The sequence below is a fragment of the Halichoeres trimaculatus genome, unplaced genomic scaffold (genome assembly GCF_033239565.1).
Source record: "Halichoeres trimaculatus isolate MK-OKI-2021-1 unplaced genomic scaffold, fHalTri1.1 fHalTri1_scaffold_5, whole genome shotgun sequence".
NCBI lineage: Eukaryota > Metazoa > Chordata > Actinopteri > Labriformes > Labridae > Halichoeres > Halichoeres trimaculatus.
Window position 1 is genome coordinate 25,878,236 of NW_027437183.1, and position 18,714 is coordinate 25,896,949.

An 18,714-nucleotide genomic window follows, 5' to 3' on the forward strand; every position below is an offset into this window, starting at 1 on the left:
TAATGACTGTGACCAAACACTCATCTCAGATTTTCTTGCCTTAAGACTGCGTAGTGACACAGTTACGGATTTCTCTCTATGAAACGTAATAAACAAAAATCCCTGCTTTGAGCTCACAACAGTCCGCTGTTGTTCTTTAGCCAAGGCCATTTATGAAGACAACCAGAAAAACAAGTTAAAAAAAGAGAGGATGTAGTAAAGAACATAATTTATTTAAGACAAAACCTAAAGTTGAAATAAATACATGACAGAACAACAATGTGTGTTTACTTGTTGAACCCAACAGTGAAAAATGAACACTTTCAGTGGTAACAAACAGAAGCAACAATGTCCCATTGGGCCACTGATTTCTGAGAGTATCCCATTGTCTTTTTAACGGACCAGACCATTAAAAGGTAAAAAAAAAAAACAGAAAATAAACTGATTTGTCAAACACAATTAGAACCGATTTCAGCCATCATGTACTCCCATAACAAAATAAAGTGTTTGATGTTAAAATTAGAAATGTTTACAGGCCTCAACATGTGTATAAATACAAAACAAAGAAAATCATCAGTAAAAAAAGTCATTAGGACAAATTAGGTTAGATGGTAGTAGATGAGAATTGAGTTCAGGAAGTGTGAGGGGGAGAGGGTCAGAGGGTGGTAGGGGTTAAATCAGTTCAAACAAATCATTTTATGAAAACAATCTAGAAATTAGGCAGGATTGATACATTCATTACGTGCATAATATTCCCCGTCGTTTAAAACAAAAACCAAAGCTAAGACTTTCAACATCAGGAGCTAAAAATGTGATATGGTGCTGCTTGAATTTGCAAAATGCGTTTGTATAAAACTCAGAGCTAGAATTTCAAAAGTTCTGTTATCAAACAAATTAAGAGAAAACCTCCAGATTATGTGATTAACCTGGCATCATGTACCCTACATTCCTAAACACAGCAGATGTCACACTGACCCAGTGCTTTGTTAATCATGGTGTTTGTGCGCGGTTCAGAGACTCACAGCACACAAAGAAGCTGTACATACTGTGATGTCCTGTTGTGAAACCGAGCCTCTTCATCAAGATGGATTTATAAAAAAAAAGGTCGTAGAGCTGTATTCCAGTCACAAAAACAGGCAGACACCACATCTACAGACATTATAAGACAGGGGAACAAACTCACTTGGCACCATTTTAAATTTTTTAACAATTACCGATTTGATCCTTTGAAAGAAGAACAAAAAAACCCAAACTGTTCTTAAATCAGTTTAAAAACAATGGATGGGAAAAAGTTTTGAAACAAAGAACTTAAAGGTGGTTGCTCATCAACAGTAGTTGACATCATCTCCTCTTGTTCGCAATGCCCTTTCAGAATACATACAGCAGAGACCCTATACATGCAGACAGATACACACACATGTGCTGTTCTCCCTTTAAATCATCACCTCTGCTCAAAAATGAGCTTAAATCCTCTCATATCTTCTAAAATGGCTCAGTTAACACCAGGGAGGTTCAAAATAAAATATCACAAATCTGTTGGATCTCCTTCCATTAAAAAAAACAAACAACCTTAAGTATGTCCTTGATGGATATTTCCATCGGAAACATTTAAATACATCTGTTTCAAGTCAATATTTCTCCCAGTGAGTTCAGCATCTCTTCTTTCTCTTCAGTCATCCACCCTGACAGCTCCACCCTTCCATCCCCCTCTTCCTTTTCTTCCTGGTATAAACACAGACAAGTGGTCCTCACCGCAACATGTCAAGACTCTCTGAGACCCTTTTTTGGTCCTTGGCAAAGGAATTCAGACATTTTGGGAAACAAGCTTTTTGTTTGATTACACAGATTTAAAAGATTTGATAGAAGAAAAATGTGGGGCACAAACAAGGCAGATGTCAGAAAATGTTGAAACAAGTGCAGGTTATTTTAAGGTTTTTAGTCTCCATCCCAGATTTGCTCATTTTTCATCCGCTAACATTGGTAGCAGTACGCCACAGAAAGTAGTGCCATTCCAGCCTGTGATACAGACTGAAACACGTGCTTTTGAGTACCAATCAATTAAACTTCAACCCATTCATGTAGAGCTGCTCCAAAGGGTTTTTCTTTTTCTTAGATTAGTGTATGTATTTTATAATCATCCTGTAATACTTCAGAGTACCACTGACATCACATGTAAATCACACAGAAGGAAAACAGACAAAATCTGATACCTTCTCCTTCATGGGAGGAAATCATGAGTCCGAAATACTTAATAAATTAAATTCTTAGTATGAAGACAACATCAATGATTCTCCTCAATTATGACATCCTTCAATTTGGTCAAATGGAGCAGGACCGCCCCATTTCAACAAGTAGGAGAAATCAGGATAAACGATGTATTCCACCTCATTCAGCGCATTGGAGCAACACACCACTGCACTGATGATATTTGTCTTACTCGTTCTTTATAAATCTTGGGTATAAAACAAGGTAGTGGTCGTAGTAGTAAAAACAATGACATAAGTTCACAGAGTCGTCTGAAGAGGAAGCACAGGAGGTCAAACCAGAAGCTCCGATGATATGGTCAGTCATTGTTGGAGGGAGGGAAGGAGGAAGGGGAGGAGGAGGAGTTTGAGAGCGGAGCCATCAGCAGGACTCCGCTGCCCCCGCTCAGTCCTTTCTGATTGGGCCTATCACACAGCGGCCCTGTGGGGGTCTGGCTGCTGCAGTGGGGTTGCTGACGCTATGCGGCCATGAGATACTGATGGTAGAAGAGGCCAAAGAGGGAAGTGGAGAACAGGCAGGCAGCGATCCACCAGGTGAAGAAGGAGAAGAGACCCCGGAAAAGCAAGGGGCTAAAGACAGTCCGCAGGCCCCCCAGAGCCACTGACAGCTGGGCGACTGATGCCCGGGCTCCTGTCTCCACTACTGGAGCTGGTGTTGGGGCAGCTACTGGTGCCCCCATCACAGAATCAGAGTTCAGTTCATACATACATGGCAGGTCTTCTTCAGGGTAGACCCACCAGGAGTGACCCCCTGTGAATAAGAAAACAGATTTAAACTCTGGTTAAAAAAAAAGAAAAATGTCCTCTGAACTATCAGCAAATGGTGTTTTTTTTTCCAAGTACTCACCTAATGTTTTTAGCAGCAAAGTTGTGTGTAGCAGCATCACCAGTGGTGCCACATACTGTAGCGCTATTACACACAAATAGTAAAAAACACGTGCAACCTGGAAATCAGAGAAGAGTAATTAGCATCTCTTCTTCTGCAGAGTCACACATTCTAACAAGGAGAGAAACTCTGGACCTGACTGTTAATCCTCGTCTGACAGTAGTTCATGTCAGGGAGGCCTTTAAATGAAAGACCTTAAAAAGGGAATAAGAGCAGATGATGTGTTTGGCAAGTGATGCCATTCCTTTACACACTCGGTGATAATCTCTCCAATTTCCAAGAGCACCACAGGTGGGCTGCACGCGCCCTGCATAATGTATGTCCTGAGTGGAGATGACTGACTTTTGAGCTCTCTGTTGCTTAATTCACAAAGACAGAACATAAAATGTGTTGCTTTTAATAAAGTGGATGGCTTAAATCTAAATGTCTCCACCCTGGCAGAACCAGCAGGTTGGCTCCATCGAAGTTGTGACTGTGGAAATGCAGATTTAAACACTAACTTTTGGACTTTCAACACAACACCATTCATGTTAGAGGGGGTAAAGTGATAATTTTGTGTGTTTTATCTGATGCAGAACTTCAGAAAGGGTTTTGATGTCTATATTCTCACCATTTTTTGTAGGTCGACGGTACTAATCCGTCCTGCCTCCTTCTTCATCTGGTCCACGCCCTTCTGGGCCAGGTTGAGGTAGGCCTGCAAATGATGTCTCATCATCATGAGCCGTAGAACACACATCAGTATGATGGTCCATAACCGCAACGTATCAAACGTCTGCTCAGTCATCCTGGTATTAATAGAAAGACAAGAATGAGTAAGAAAAGGAGGGGTGATGAAGGGATGACAGCTGTTTTTGACCAACAAAAATATATCTGCTTTGTTATTTGTACAGGCAAAGACAATCACTACAAAAAGAAAACACAGAGAGCAAAGTACTCAAACAACTTTGTAGCAGAAGTCCAGAGGGTGAGCTGAGCGCTAAAATAGTGATACTGTAACAAATTGTGGATTCACAGTCATCGTTGGCAGCAGAGAGAAACTCTGACATATGACAGAATTTAGGATGGCAGTAAATGAAAGATTTTATCACCGAATGAATGACTACCTAACAAATGACAGCAGTTAAAGATACAATAAAGAGCTTTCCCTGACGAACGACTTAATTTGTTTACAGTCTAATTTTAAACCTAGCAGACAATGTTTGCATTGTCACTTCATCTACCAGCCAAATGCATTCCTTATCTCATTGAACTGCCGTAAATTCCATTTTCATAACTGCTGCTGCATTGTTTACATCCATTTCCTGGCACAAAAGCAACAATCACTTTTATTCTCACTGCTTTGCAATGACGTCCCATTTTGTCTTGTGTGAATGGCAGGTAATTAGCCTGCTAGATTTCAAAGACACCCAACTGGCTTGTCTACAAAGTGTGGACCAATCAACAGGGAATTCAGGAAAAAGCACATTCGGCACCATTTGGTTTTTCTTTAATGTTCCGGTAATTTTGTACTTAAACTACAACAAGAAGCAACAATAAAAACTATGAGCAGAAAAAAATGGAAACTTTCCATTGACTAGATATTTATTTTAACTACGAACAACTTAACAAAATGGTTTGACCTCTTTGCCAACTTTAGCTTAATACAAGAGTGAGTGAGTTTGCATCAAAAGCATTTGAAAAGTGACACTGTAACAGACATGAGACATGTCTTATTGACAACATTTGGATTAGACATGAGACGCCTGAAGCAACCAATTACTTACAAAGGCACACTCTCCTTTTCTAGGGTGGGGTTCATGATGTAGTCCTTGGTAATGGGCTTCACCCACAACAAGACCATGATAAGAGGGGACAGGAAGTTGATATGAAGGAGAGTCCTACAAAAACAAGGAAAATGTAAGATGCAAGTTGAATCAGTGATAATTTTATCCAAAGAGTCCAACAGTTTGTATTTCTGTATAGCAAGTGTCTAAGACAACTTCTACAAATTGAAAACTGTTGTCATCGACGGTCACTGAGATTGTCTCTTCACTTTACGTTCCAAGTTAACAATAGCATAACCACGCAGCTTCCCCTGACAGGGGCGAGAAGATGGCCAAGGCTCAGATTTTGAAGGGTTTGGAGATAATCCCCGTTGGTGACAGAGTCTGAGGATGTAAGCTGGTGACAGTGAAGAGGGGGAATGGAAGAGGAGGCCATTTTGGAGCGTCTGCCATGCCAAAGTGGATTATCTAGCTGGGATGTGTTCCCAGCACTGTACCCTTCCATCATGGCGGCAGACATGCCACCTAGCGAGTTTGGAAATAGAAATTCATCCAAGCTCAGTAGTCTTCAACCGACTCACAAGGTACTCTCTCCAATTGGGCGCACTGTGAATAAGTTGGAGACAAGCGCCGCTGGAATATTTGAGTTTTTCTGGTACTCCAACATAGGACAGCTGATACTCCAGCACCGTTTCAGACCAGTTTGAGCAATTCAGACATCAATTGGCTCCTTACCACAGACATAGCAGACTTTCTATAAGCTTGTTATATGTTTAAGAGAAAACAAATGATTAACCTCAAGCTTTAGGATAAGATCTGAAAAGATTCACTAAAGAAAATATAAACAGTGCAACTAGGAAAAGCAGAAAATGAAGCACAAACTATCGCAGGAAGTGATCTTAGAGGTCTTGTTTAGACAAAGACGCCATGACTTTCCACCCCTTTATATTCTTATTATTGAGGAAAAAGAATACATCAAACATAATCCATGAAAAATTCATGAGAAACCACCAAAGTGAATAAAGCTACTGCAGTGGACTCACTGTGTAAATTTGGCTGTGGTCAGATTGAGTGCATCCAGGTGCATTTGGGCCAATCGGAGCCCAGGGAAAGTTAGAAAAGCTCCAATCAGGGAGCAAAGCAGGGCCAGGATCAGCTTGAAGGTGAGCTTAGATATAGGACCCCTGTGAAAGAAAAAAAAAGCCTTAGTGAGATACTCGTGTAGTTTCATGAATCATAAAAAATTCATGAAGGAAGAGAAAACAAAAAAATTACACTGTGAGAATACTGATTTAATACTTACTGGGACTCTAAGCCCTGGTGCTCCAGAAAGTGTAGAGCACTGTCGGAAAAGTTTGCAAAACCTAGAAATGAAGAAATGTTTGAAAGCGACTCTCTCACAAGGGCCACAACTAATAAATCAAGTTATTTGCAGGGTCATTTGTGTTTACCTGTCTCTAGACCAAACTCCAGGTAGTTTTCAGTGACTATGAGAATGGCCATGGCTTTGACGAAAAAGAAGAAGGCAAATGTTATGCAGAGTGAGCGCTCTCCTCCTTCCTCCAGTTTGAAGTAGTGGGCCGTTAGAGAGAACAGAGTCTTGCTGTGGGGACCCAGTCAAGGAAACCATCTCAGAAGCACACTGTCATATAAAACATATCCAAACCCCTCTGCAGACACATCTTCAATCGGTTTTACAAGTTCAGGGGACGAGAAATAAGTCACGCAAATCAACTGAGTCAAAACATTTAGAACATAGTAGCACAGCTATCCACCACACAAATGTGTTTCATTTTTTTTACACAGTTTGTACTTTTTTTTTTACAGACCCTGTTTGAACCCTTTAACGTCCTGACATGGAGCATGTGTGGGTATTTGGTGCCAGAGCCAGAGCCATTGAAGTAGTAATAGTGTTTTCCTCCCCTGTAGACACTGATCATAAGGCGCAGGGCAGAGCATGTTTGTAAGCGAACTCTAGTCGCTGCACGGATGTAACTCTCAGTTCCTGCTACATTTAAGGTGACAGCCTACCAATTTTTCACTTTTCCTTTTTTTTTTTTAGTCCAAGAATAGTATTCAATCCCATGAAGCCTTCTTTCTGAGCTTTCTCCCCACTCTTCTTCTTTTTAGTACTGCGAAGACAGCTGTATAAACATTCACACGCCAAGTCCGAGTCAGCATGAGGCTGAAAAGAGAAATAGTCATGTTTGAGCTATCAGCCATTAATATGCTGCCGGGTTGGTCTGCCAAAAACCACCAAGGGTGAGGAAATAAAGTATTAAATCTAAATTACAGCAAACAGGAGAAAAAAGCGAGGTACCTTAAGATGCAGATACCTGCAGAGCATGCTGCTCCGGGGATATCAGTGAAGGTTAAGGAAGTAAAGCTGATCTCCTGGGCAAGAGTCTTAAACATATCATCAGAGCTGAAATAGGAAAACTGAAATCAAGTGTCCCATTAACACATATATTGAGCCAACATATTCCCTCATCTTCAGCTTCAGAGTCCCGTTTCATCTGCGCCGTACACTGTCCTTTTCCCCAAGCATTTCAGGCTGTTGGGCTGTGAAAATTGTGCCTCCCATCTCAGACGTAGGCAGGAAATGACACACCATCTGACCGCTGTGAGCCGGGCCCGACCAGGAGCACTGCAAAGATTGATCCCTGTGGTTGGTGGCGAGGATAATGCATATTATTTAACCATCATTCAGCGTAGCAAAATGGCAAGTGGCTGTAGAGCATAAAGAGGCCAGTAGGAGCTCGAGCACTCTCTGTCCTTGCTGCACACACACACACACACACACACACACACACACACACACACACACACACACACACACACACACACACACACACACACACACACACACACACACACACACACACACACACACACACACACACACACACACACACACACACACACACAAAATCAAGCTGGAGTGATTTTGTCTCTTATAGACAAAGAGGTGTACAGATACAACATATACATATGAGAGAGTGGTAAATCACGTTAAAATCAGAGAAATGTGTCAGTTCAGAGGAGAGCTACAGCCCAGTTACAGATGTAAATGTGTTGCTAATTTTAAGAAGGTATCAGCACCCTGATGAGAATTAAATAATCTGTTCAGAAAATAATCAGAAAAAAAAATGAGGAAGGTTTTCAATTCAAGGATACATGACAAAAGCGAGCACCAGCAGGCACCAGACCACACTGATGTTCATCTCTCCTGAGGGCTGAGCCACACTGTAGTACAGCTCTGTTATCAGATAGACCAGTGTCGCCGCTACTGTGAAATCCACCAGCCACTGGAACTCTGGGAAGTAGTGCAAAGCTGTGGACGAAACAGGACACATGGTAAACACATAATCATGAGCACATCTAAACATTACCGTGCAAGGAATAATTTAAGTTTTAGCTTTCTGTGATACATTTATTTTGTATTAAGATTTGTACCTAATGTGTCGACTTCTGTGATGCATTTCGTCTCCAGCTGCAAGTCTATGTCCTTTGGGACTGTTAGTGGCTTATTGTCTATGTGACCATTGTACTTCCTGAGGAAAAGAGGAGAGAACAGCAAAAAACAGATTCAGAAAGCAGGAACAAAGTGAAAAAGAAATACAATTAAATCTGATGGTTGTTTATAACTTTTATTACAGCTAATATTGCAAGGGTCTACCATGACTAACAAAACCATCTCATCTGCAAAGCTAAGTCTCTAACAGCAGGCAAATAAGGAGCTGCTCCTAAAGCTTGGAGAAGTATCTAGTGGGCCTCAGTTCTGGGCTTTGTTTGGTCAGCTCTGTGTGTGCTTGGGATTCGCAGGACAATACCACTATAAGACTCCAGGACCAAACATGTGCAGGACAGATTTCATCTCTGAGGCACCTGACAGGAGAAAAAAGGGGCTCAGCTTCACCCCTGACTGAGAGAGTCAGACGGCTAACAAAGAGAACGGAGCTGCATGGCACGAGCTGGCAAAAGGACAGTGGTCCATCTTTTTTTTTTTTTTCCAGAGGGATTATGGAGCATGTGGTGCTGGAGAGCCTTGACCTGCCTCACACAGGGTCAGAGAAAGGATCGCACAACAAAACCTCCTTAAGTTAGACGCTGGATGCCATGAGGAACAGTAAGGATTATCTTTCAGAAGTGACTCCGATTCAATTTTAAAGCAGAGAACAAAGGAAGCAGCACTAAATTCATGTGTCCAACATATGGCTCTGCTTCCACCTGCAGTCCTAAAAATGAATAAAGGGTTTTTTGAATTGCAAAGTAGCCTCACAGGACAATCATGAGTGATGTTTGACCACTCTGAAGACATAAACCTGAGAGGAAAACTTTGATTTCAGAGAGGACGCGGCCCTTAACCGTCATCCTCTAAAATAGCCTTAAAAGTAACAGCTTCAACAAACTAGACCGGCTTCTCTTGCATCTGCTCGACAGAGCTGCTTCTAACCCGAGTTATTCTGAGCCTCCATGAAAAACCATAAAGAAAGAAAACAACAACAAAAACATACTTCTGTCCCAGTACTTCAAAACACGTCTTTAATGAGTCACACAAACACATCAGCTCTATCTGTTTGCTGACATGCCTGTGGTCTCCATCCATCTCAAATATCTGCTTCTCATCTTTTCTTTCCTCCCTGATGAAAGGGGTGCCTCTTCATACCTCCCTCGTTCAATAGCCCTTGTTCATTCCAGCCCCGCCCCCTCATCCTCCCTGCTTACCTGTCTTTCCTCTTCTGTCCTTTTTGTTTCCCTGCTAAGCTCCTCAACTCATCTTCCGAAGGGTGCTGATACCACCGCAGACTGTGGACAAAGAAAGACGAGAGATGAGGGATTAGGCTGCGAAGTAGTGAGGACACAAGTAAAAAGATATTTCAAAGTTGTGGACAGTAATGATTGACCAAAGATGTTGATAGATTCTTTCCTAAACAGCTAGAATTAAGGAAGAAAGTATTGTGCTATATGATGTCTGAGGCTGGCCAACACTAGTTGATTTTAGATAAGATTAAGCGGCACGTTTGCCTCCCACAGTGATCAGGGGGTGTGACCTGATTCGGAGCTCGTCGTAAGCGGTTATTAGTCAAAATAATCCTCAAGTGTGTGAAATCCATACATCTGTTTCATTGCTCCCGACTGTGTTGAAGCCTTCTTGATCTGAAATTTTAAACATGTTTAAAATCTATGATTCTAGGTTGGACGTGTATGACAAAATACTCCCAATAACCAATGAGTGAAGCTGACTTGGTGCCATCAACTGAAGGTTACAGTTCATGGCAGCAAACATAAGCAAAACTGAAAGAAGACAAGTTGAAGGCTTTATTTAGCTGTGTCCTGTTCCCTTGTTGTTGTTGTTTTTTGTTTGCTTGTTTGTTACTGTAACGCATGCAAGGATCCTTGCTTGACATCACTGATCACCCCTGGTGTTTGTCAATCTTTTAAAAGCCTTAAGTGTGCAATGTAGCAGTCCTATGGAATTGTATAGTGTGTATTCAAGGGATTTTCAGTCTGAACTGTCTCTATGTGTGTGTGGACTCCCATGATTTTAAAATCTGTTGACATCAAAAAGTGATCGGGTGTGTGCCTACCCTCAGCTATGAAAAGAGTTGGTAAAGAGATTTAGACTTAAAATAGGAGCAAATTTGATGTAAAACTCTATTTACTTAATTTCTGTAACAATCAAGGGAAATTTGCTGGAATTAAAAGCCTAAAATGCCATCCTATCACTCCCACGGGAAGACGTTTTAAAATATATATCTGAAAATGGCTCTTGAAAGCAACACTAAATCATCTTTGTGTAAAATTCTGTTGCAGCTCTGAGCTCTATTAAGGGCCACATACCTCACACAAAACAGACATTTCTTAGTGCTTTGCTTCATACCAGCTTCTCTGACACATTTAAAAAGCACTTGTGAGACACTTTAAGGCAGCAAGGTTATCTCTCCTTAAGGACGTTTTTTTGCAAGAGGAGCTAATTTAAGAGCACCTTTATGTAAGTGAACATTTCAGGGACCTCCTTTACTTTGTTTAGAAACGCTCATCAGAGAGCGCAGTAGAGGCTGATATAAAGGGCACAGCTTGTTTGTCCCCTTGCATATTTATTTATTGCAGAAAATATTCTGGAGGGAGAGTCCACAATGCTTGCTCAGGGGCAAAAGTTTTGGAAAAATCTCTCGACAGTACCCTGAAAAGAAATGATTAATTATTGAAGCAGTTGAAACACATATGTGACACGTTCAGAGGAAATAAGGAGGGCTCTTTATTTTGATTTTGCATTCTCTGGTTTTCTAAATATTGTGATGCCTTTTTGGTTCCACAATTGTGCCAGCGAGATTACTTTTTCTTACATTTTAATCCCTTTATCTTTGCTTTCTGTGTCTTAAACATTTCTCAAAAGGAAAGTAACCTGAAAATAGAAAGCAGGAGTACTCAGAGAAACTATCCGAAACAGCATGTACAGGACTCTACATTACCTGCCACTGCACAGCAGCCATCTTGCAAAGGAATAATGAGGTATGATTTTCTGAATTACACTGGCCATTACCATGGTAACCACCAGCTGCACGCCAATCACACCCTGTGGAAAAGAGATGGGGGTTAAAATAACGTTCAAATAGCAATCATGCATGTAACAAAACACACATATTTATTTTTATGGAAGCTGAAAAAGAACGAAGATGTCAACTAATTTAGCATTAAAAGAAGTTTAAAATGAGTTTTGAACACAACCTCACCACAAATAATCTCACTTAGATTAAAAAAGGTCATGTTGTGTATAAAAACCTCTAAATATGTCCTCTTCAGAACAACAGGAGACCATACCATACATACAGAGAGCCAAACATAGTGTTTCCTGTAACATTTAAATAAGACACATCCACACTGAATGTCTAGATAACGTGGAGAAACTATGTGAAAGCATGTGATAGGATAAGACATGTTCTTCGTGTTTCTCACCACCATGATGAGCGAGACGGCTTTCAACTGGTTCAGAATTTAATAGTTTTAAATAAACAGAAGCCAATACTGCTCTGATGAACTGGACGAGTGATTAGTGAAACCAACTTAACTTTTTAGGATGTATCAGTACCTTTTGTAAAGAGAATTGCCTTTATCATCATATTTTATGTTGAGTTACAATAACATTATCTGTAGTCTTGAGTATTGACCAATAGATCCAAAATACTAAGATTTGTGAATTTGACAAGGCACATGCATTTTGAATCCATACATTTTTGGGTCCCAACAGCATCGCGAATCTTTCAGAATTTAACCTCAGTGACAATTTTTCTGTCTTAAAAAAAGCACTTTATGCACTGGCCCTGCCGCAACATTTTGTCATTTCTTAGGCAACATGTCAACAAAGTTGTGAGAGGAAAATCATGGCGAACCTCAACAAATGATCTAAAGTTTTGCCAAAAATAATACTGACAGTGAAGCAAAAAAAAGTAAAATCCATGTCACAGTTGACAGTTCATTTTTGAAAGCCCAAATGTCTCAATGACAGGGGCAAGCTAAACTTTTGTTCTTGTAATATCATCTGTGATCCTTTCACTCTAATAATAACGGAGTCAGAATCAGGAATCAACAATAACTGCAATCTGAATCTATAAAATTATAGTGGTATTTAAATGTTCCTTTTCAAGAGCTGCCAGTTAGCCTGTTTCCTTTGTCAAAGTCTGTCTCTCTTCACCCTGCTCAACTTCTCTCCTTCTGTGCAAAACCAAAAGTCAAAAACCCACCATTTCACCTCAAACTCACAACAAGTTTTGTATGCAGTGTCAACATGGAGACAGATAAAGACCATAGCAATGCTGCCCAAGAGGAGCCGCTCAGTAAAAAAGTGAATACTGGTGTGATTGTTTGCAGACAGTTTGGGTTTAGAAAAAAAACTAAAACAAAATAAGGTTGTTATCTTTAAAAGAAGTTCAACACAAAACTCTTTGACAGTTGGAGAAGTCTGCAATTTTCTCTGTTTCTAAATCTCACAGTGACACACCTGTGTGACCAGCAACTGGCGCTCATGCTTTCTGTCTTTTAACTATTTCACAGCTTTTAGGTGTGCTATGGGCACTGTCAGGCACTTCTACAGCAGAACAATCAGACACTGGTAAAACAATTTTATTATTATTATCATTACTATTATCATTATTATTATCATTATTATCATTATAAAGTCTCAAAATGAGACAGTGAGAAAGCACATGTAGTATAGAAAAATGTTGCTCACAGATTTAGCTTCAGGACCTTGATGATGATCCAGAGTTTAAACACATAATGACCTTCATTCTACTACAAACATAGTCAGGCAACAAGTTTTTAAGAGACAACCTGTGCCATTCAGTCACATCAAAACCATACATTTAGCCCTGTCAGTCTTTAAATAATTTATTTCTTCTTTTCTGGGTTAACTTCAAGCTATGATGTGAGTATTGTGACATTTCCAACATGGTTCTCAAAGCAGTAAAGCCAAAAGAGACAGTGTCAATCTTTAAAGCCACTGACATGCTAAAAAACGTTGTCTTGTCATCTGTTCTGAAGAAGCAGGCCGTCATTCTCACTTTGACCTGTGAAGATTTTTGCAGTTTTTCTATATCTAGTTGACTGTATGGTCCTATTCTTTTCCTTTCAGTTATGAAATGTCAATATCAAGCACCTTTATCAATATTCAAACTACATTCATTTCAATGTCAAAAAACACTCTATCCAATTTTGGCTACAATACCTGGGTGGCCTACGCTTACATTCAACCTGTGCCCCCTTCTACCACATCACTCCCGACTCTCACCCTGTTCTTTGTTTTGTCCACTGTCCCGTCTGAATGAAGGCGTAAAAAGAGAAAAAAATAACTGTCTGCCATAACATCTGTCACAGACTCAGCCTCAATGTGCCCAGGAGAATGAACAGCCAGCTCTCTAGAGGTAGGTATCTGAAGATTTAGCAACATAAGGAGCTCAATATCAGCCCTGCACACTTAGATCAATATTCACTTAAGCTTAAGAGACCAGAATCATTCCCATCACGCTGCGTCTTTATCCACTCACTGTGGGGTAAGGTGTGCAGGCTTGCCTCTCTCTTTGGAGATCGGCAGGAATCATTGATATCACTGCTGACACACATTTGAGCAAAGTGAGCCAATTAGCAACTGATCCTTGAAAAAATATCTTTCTCTTTTTTTTCCTCCGCGTTCGAAGTTCTATGACTGCTACAGCAACTGGACATGTATGAGTACGTCATCTATACATGGAAACTTGGTATGAGGAAAAAGTCAACCTGTGGTGTGTTCTTACCGCATGATGTTAGCACCTATTTTAGTTGATGCTCTCTATTCAGATTTTTGCTGCTATATAAGCCCCTCTTAAAAGTAATCTAAAATCATAAATGACACCTCTTCAAACTTTTTTTTACATCTCATGGAAACAAAATTGGTCTTTGCTGCCAACACACGAGCATGCTAACTCAATTAACTGGACAACAAGAAGCTTGTGTCATATTAAATTACCTGTGCATCAGGCTGTATGATATTTTAGGGCTAAACCTAAGTCAGATTACAGTAGGAAAAAGTGAGTGAATATATTCCTGCAGAGGTTACAAGGATGGTCCTCTGCACCAGACCTAGATTTTGGATTAGTCAAGGGGATCCCAAGTGTCACCCAGCATGGGGTAAGCTCCAAAAGCTAAAGTCAATACCTCTTCTGGAGTCATAGAGGGGGGAGTGGGTGCCATTAATTTGACAATTATGCTCACTAAGTTTGTGAGCATGACCGAACACAACCTCTCGGGCTCAAGACATTTCTCCAAGACAGTAATGTTCAGGCTATGTGGGTCAAAAGCACATAGCCTTAGGTTGGTGGATGCTGACCACTCTCTGTGGGGGCCCTGCAAAGATCTCAGCCCTGGGGGAAATTGAGCCAGCATGGACTCTCTTATCTTGCCTGGTCCGCTTGACCCCCTCCTAACAACAACCAAATGAAATCAGTAGGGGGTGAGGAGAGGGAGCAGCAGTGATAACTACAATCTGTAAGACCTCAAACGAATCACTACCATTTTGGCCATGAAGCACTGATACCCCTTACAGACCAGTGCTGCCTGGGTTCCTGTCACCTTAACTATTCTGAGTAAAATTTCCAGCAATAAGGTACAGAAAATAATGAAATAATATTAAAACTTTCAGTCAGTGTCCTGCCTCATTCAAATAATAACTGACACCAACTTACTGCAGACTAAATTCACACAACGTCCACTAGTATCCAAATTCTGTGGTTATTGTCCTGCATGTGCAAATTTTCTGAAAGAATAATAAATGAACAAATAGCACAAAGTCAGCTGAATATTCATTACAGAGAATGCATTAAACATTATTGTCAAGGAATCCCCCCTGCCCAGGTTTCCTTTCTATCTTAAAACATCAAAAAAGGTAAAACTTGGTGTGCCAGCTGATCATACATTACAGCCACAAAAAGGAGATTTGGACACAAATAGTGCATTACTAGTTTGGAAAAGGGGTCCCTTTGAATACTTAGGATACAATACTTAGAAACAGAACAGGCAGAAAGAGCAGCTTGGATTGACAACACTTAGTTCCCCCAATATTTAAAAATCAAATAGTTTCCTGATGATCCATCATACGTTGGTGTGAAATAGGCTCTAACAACCACAGTAAGGACTTGCTTGAGAAATATAGTACAAATGAACCGTACGTGTGCCTTAAGGGCGTCCTAAGGTCAAATTAAACAGGTGAGTGAACACTCCTTTATTTTTCCCTGAGGTATCCTGCTATCAGGTGACGTGCATGCTAACTGCTAAATGCTACTCTTCTCTGTGTATACATATCCTAATTGAAGCTCCTCTCCTCCAAAGCGGTAGACGTCAAAACACAACTTAGTATATGTGCGTGACCGGCATATAAAAAAAATCATTACAATTCAATGTTGACCTCACCGGTCTCTTGGCCAAAGATAGCTTAAGCTACACTGACTAGCCGGCTACAAGCACCTGCTTGGGCTAGCAAGCTAAGCTAACGTTTCACAGCAATCACAGCAACAAATCGTTCCGAATTTGGACGTGCAGGCGGCTTTGGGGTAGTTATACAGACAACAACCATACAGCAACCATACAGCAACAAATGCTCTACTGGTGATGTGCGACAAACGGTAGAAATTGCTGGATTCAGGTGTTCTCACTCACCATGTTGATGCAGTGCAGCTGAAACGAACTCTCCTCCGACAACACTGTGCACCCCGAGCCGAAAATCAAGCCGCGAGGAGCACATAAGCCCTTCTTGCAATGGTGATGCAAAAAACTGAAGGGGTTTCTTATTCAAACTGTCACCGTTTCATTGCAGAGATAGATTATATGATCAGAATTCAATGGTTCCAACCTCCGCTCCCAAGTATTTTCAACTGCAGTAGAGGTCACGCTGAAATTTTGGGTAAGCTGTTGTCCATGACAATGCCTGTATCATTGTAGTAAAAGTACGATAGCTCAATAGTGCTCTCTTTGAAAAAATAGACTCAAAACCACAGTAATTAGGTATATTAGATGTGAATTTCCGCTATTATGTTTTAAAGTTGATTTAATATGATATTGATGATTTCATTTTGGACAGGCACATGTAGGACTGCTGTAACTCTGTGTCAGGACCGCAGCAATGGTGAGAGAGCGTGGAGTCGCCACCACCACTACACTACACCTGACAGCTCGGTAGCAGCTTTAGATGTCTGACAGCGGGCAGAAGGGACATAGACGTTAGGTGTCAACGCATCATCATCAATTTATGCTTTACTGATTTGTGTCACAGGTTGTGCTTGTTGTCTCATACTGTGGTCTCTAAATGTGATTTGTGTCTGATGTGCATGTAAACTGCTATCCAGAACCAAGCTATTTGCGTTTCTAAAGGTTACTGTTAAGGGTTGTTTTAAAATATCTATTTCCAGGAAATAGTTCTTAATCTATGATAGCAAACACTAATTTTAATAAAGACTAAAAATGTACAAACTCTTACAACTTATTAGGTCCAACTAAACTTGTGTTTTCTTTGAAATGTTCTAATGAAATGAAATCTTCATCTAGAGCCAGACTTCATGCCGATGAACATTTTCAGTGTCTTTCTTGATAAACACTGGTGTATGACTGAGCAATAAAAATTATACAGAAAAACATGACTGTCTTTTCCTTTTATTTTAGGTAAGAAGAAGAAGAAGTGTATCCTATTGCGTGCAGTGACTTGAACTGATCTTTGCTTCATTTATTTGCATGATTCATTACATTGCTCGTGCTAAGAATGACAGCACTGCTTTGAAATTCAATACTTTACGCGAAACTTGTTATACCTGAAGCAATCGTTTTTGCAGAACAGCTACACATTTGCAAAAGCAGAGACTGATGTTGTACTAAGGATCAATTTGAGTCATTGTTTGAACTGTACGAGAAGTAATCTTAATACTATATACAGTAAAGAAACAAAACACAGATATGTTAACCTAAACCTTTTAATGCAGGGACTTCTGTATGGAATATTTCAATTCAGTAAACCTATGGGTTATCTTTTCCCCCACTATACAAATAAGATTATTTCTGTTTCATCATGTACTGACGGATAGAGATAACCTTGGGTTTTATTTTGTCAGTCAAGAAGTTTTGTTTAATTCCCTTATGACTTAAACTGGTAGTACTTACAGAAAATCAAGGTGCATCAGCTGAATTATTTATTTGCTTTTAATTATCTTCTTTCTCTTCTTGTGTTGCGTTTTATCGTGGCACATCGAGTATCCAGACAGTACTACGTTCAGAAAAAAACTTTCATCACTTGCTGGACATATGAGAACCATGGTGAATCAAGTGAAGCAATGAAGCGCGTTATCTTTACGTGATGACGTTTCAGTAACGTAAAAAAAATGGCGAGAACGTTTCCCTTGCATTTTGGTGAAATGTTACTTTGCTTCAAAGAAAACTAGATTGCATGATTAAAATGAACTGTACGTCGATTATTTTCCCCAGGCCACCCGTTATTTAAAAAAACGACAACTTTAAAGGATAGAAAATGGAGCAAAAAGTTCTTGTTTGCAAGTGTGCAAACTCATTAGCCGCCAATAAACGCTTTACCGTCTGAAAGGAGGGAACGTGGGAATGCTAATGTGGTGGAATAAGCAAGTCGAATAAAGGTTAATAAAGAGGATAAAGACCGTGAAGAAGAGGACAGTACGGGCGGATGCGTCGATATGGGTGAGTAAGCATATTGAGCTGAGTGTAAGATACATCTTTGTGTGTTTGCCTTAAGGAGCCGCTGTGCTTGCCGCTTAGACCAGAGTTTGCGTTGCTCGAAGGCAGGTGCTTGCTAGCTAGAGTTCATCGCTTTTTCCTATTCCAATCTGTGCCGATGTTTTTTTTTTCTTTTTAGCTCCAGCTAGCATTCAAAGGGAATTTCACATCTGCTGTGTGCAATGACTCTGGTTCTAACTCTTGTTGTTTGAGGTTATTTGAATTATCTTTATTGTTTACTTTATAAAGGCCATATTGGGCTTGTGTTGTTCATTAAGAAAAGCGGATAACAAAAGCAGGAAATTCAGGGTTACTGGTTGTTTTTTAATTGGTTTGTAAAAATTCTTATTATCTTTAAATTGTGAAAACACATAGCTAAAACTGTGTTTGTTTATGTTTGCTGTTGAAGAAGCTGACGTATGCATCATCATAGCTGGATTTGCACATGCGCTTTTCTTGGCTCAGCCCACCCTTATTGTAGACCCCCACCCCCAGCGTTACTCACCAGCCCCTCCTGGCATGTGGATGAACGCGCACACTGCAGGTGTGTGCTTCCACA

At 40.3% G+C, this 18,714-nt stretch overlaps 1 protein-coding gene across 1 annotated transcript; it reads right to left on the reverse strand.

Annotated features, from left to right (window-relative positions):
* Positions 1 to 240: 240 nt before the first annotated feature.
* Positions 241 to 16,301, reverse strand: tmem161b (transmembrane protein 161B). The gene is made up of 12 exons (XM_074670935.1): positions 16,083 to 16,301; positions 11,369 to 11,472; positions 9,621 to 9,701; positions 8,349 to 8,446; positions 8,070 to 8,226; positions 6,344 to 6,495; positions 6,196 to 6,256; positions 5,936 to 6,076; positions 4,893 to 5,006; positions 3,740 to 3,914; positions 3,091 to 3,187; positions 241 to 2,994 (listed from the first exon to the last, which is right to left on the reverse strand). Exons 1-12 carry the CDS (start codon positions 16,083 to 16,085, stop codon positions 2,702 to 2,704), a joined length of 1,476 nt encoding a protein of 491 aa, XP_074527036.1. The 5' UTR covers positions 16,086 to 16,301; the 3' UTR covers positions 241 to 2,701.
* Positions 16,302 to 18,714: the final 2,413 nt, after the last annotated feature.

Coding starts and splice junctions, on each gene's coding strand:
- tmem161b (XM_074670935.1), bottom strand. Junction 6,077..6,195: donor CACCAGGGCTTAGAGTCCCA/GTAAGTATTAAA, acceptor TTTCTTTCACAG/GGGTCCTATATCTAAGCTCA. Junction 3,915..4,892: donor GAAAAGGAGAGTGTGCCTTT/GTAAGTAATTGG, acceptor TATTAATACCAG/GATGACTGAGCAGACGTTTG.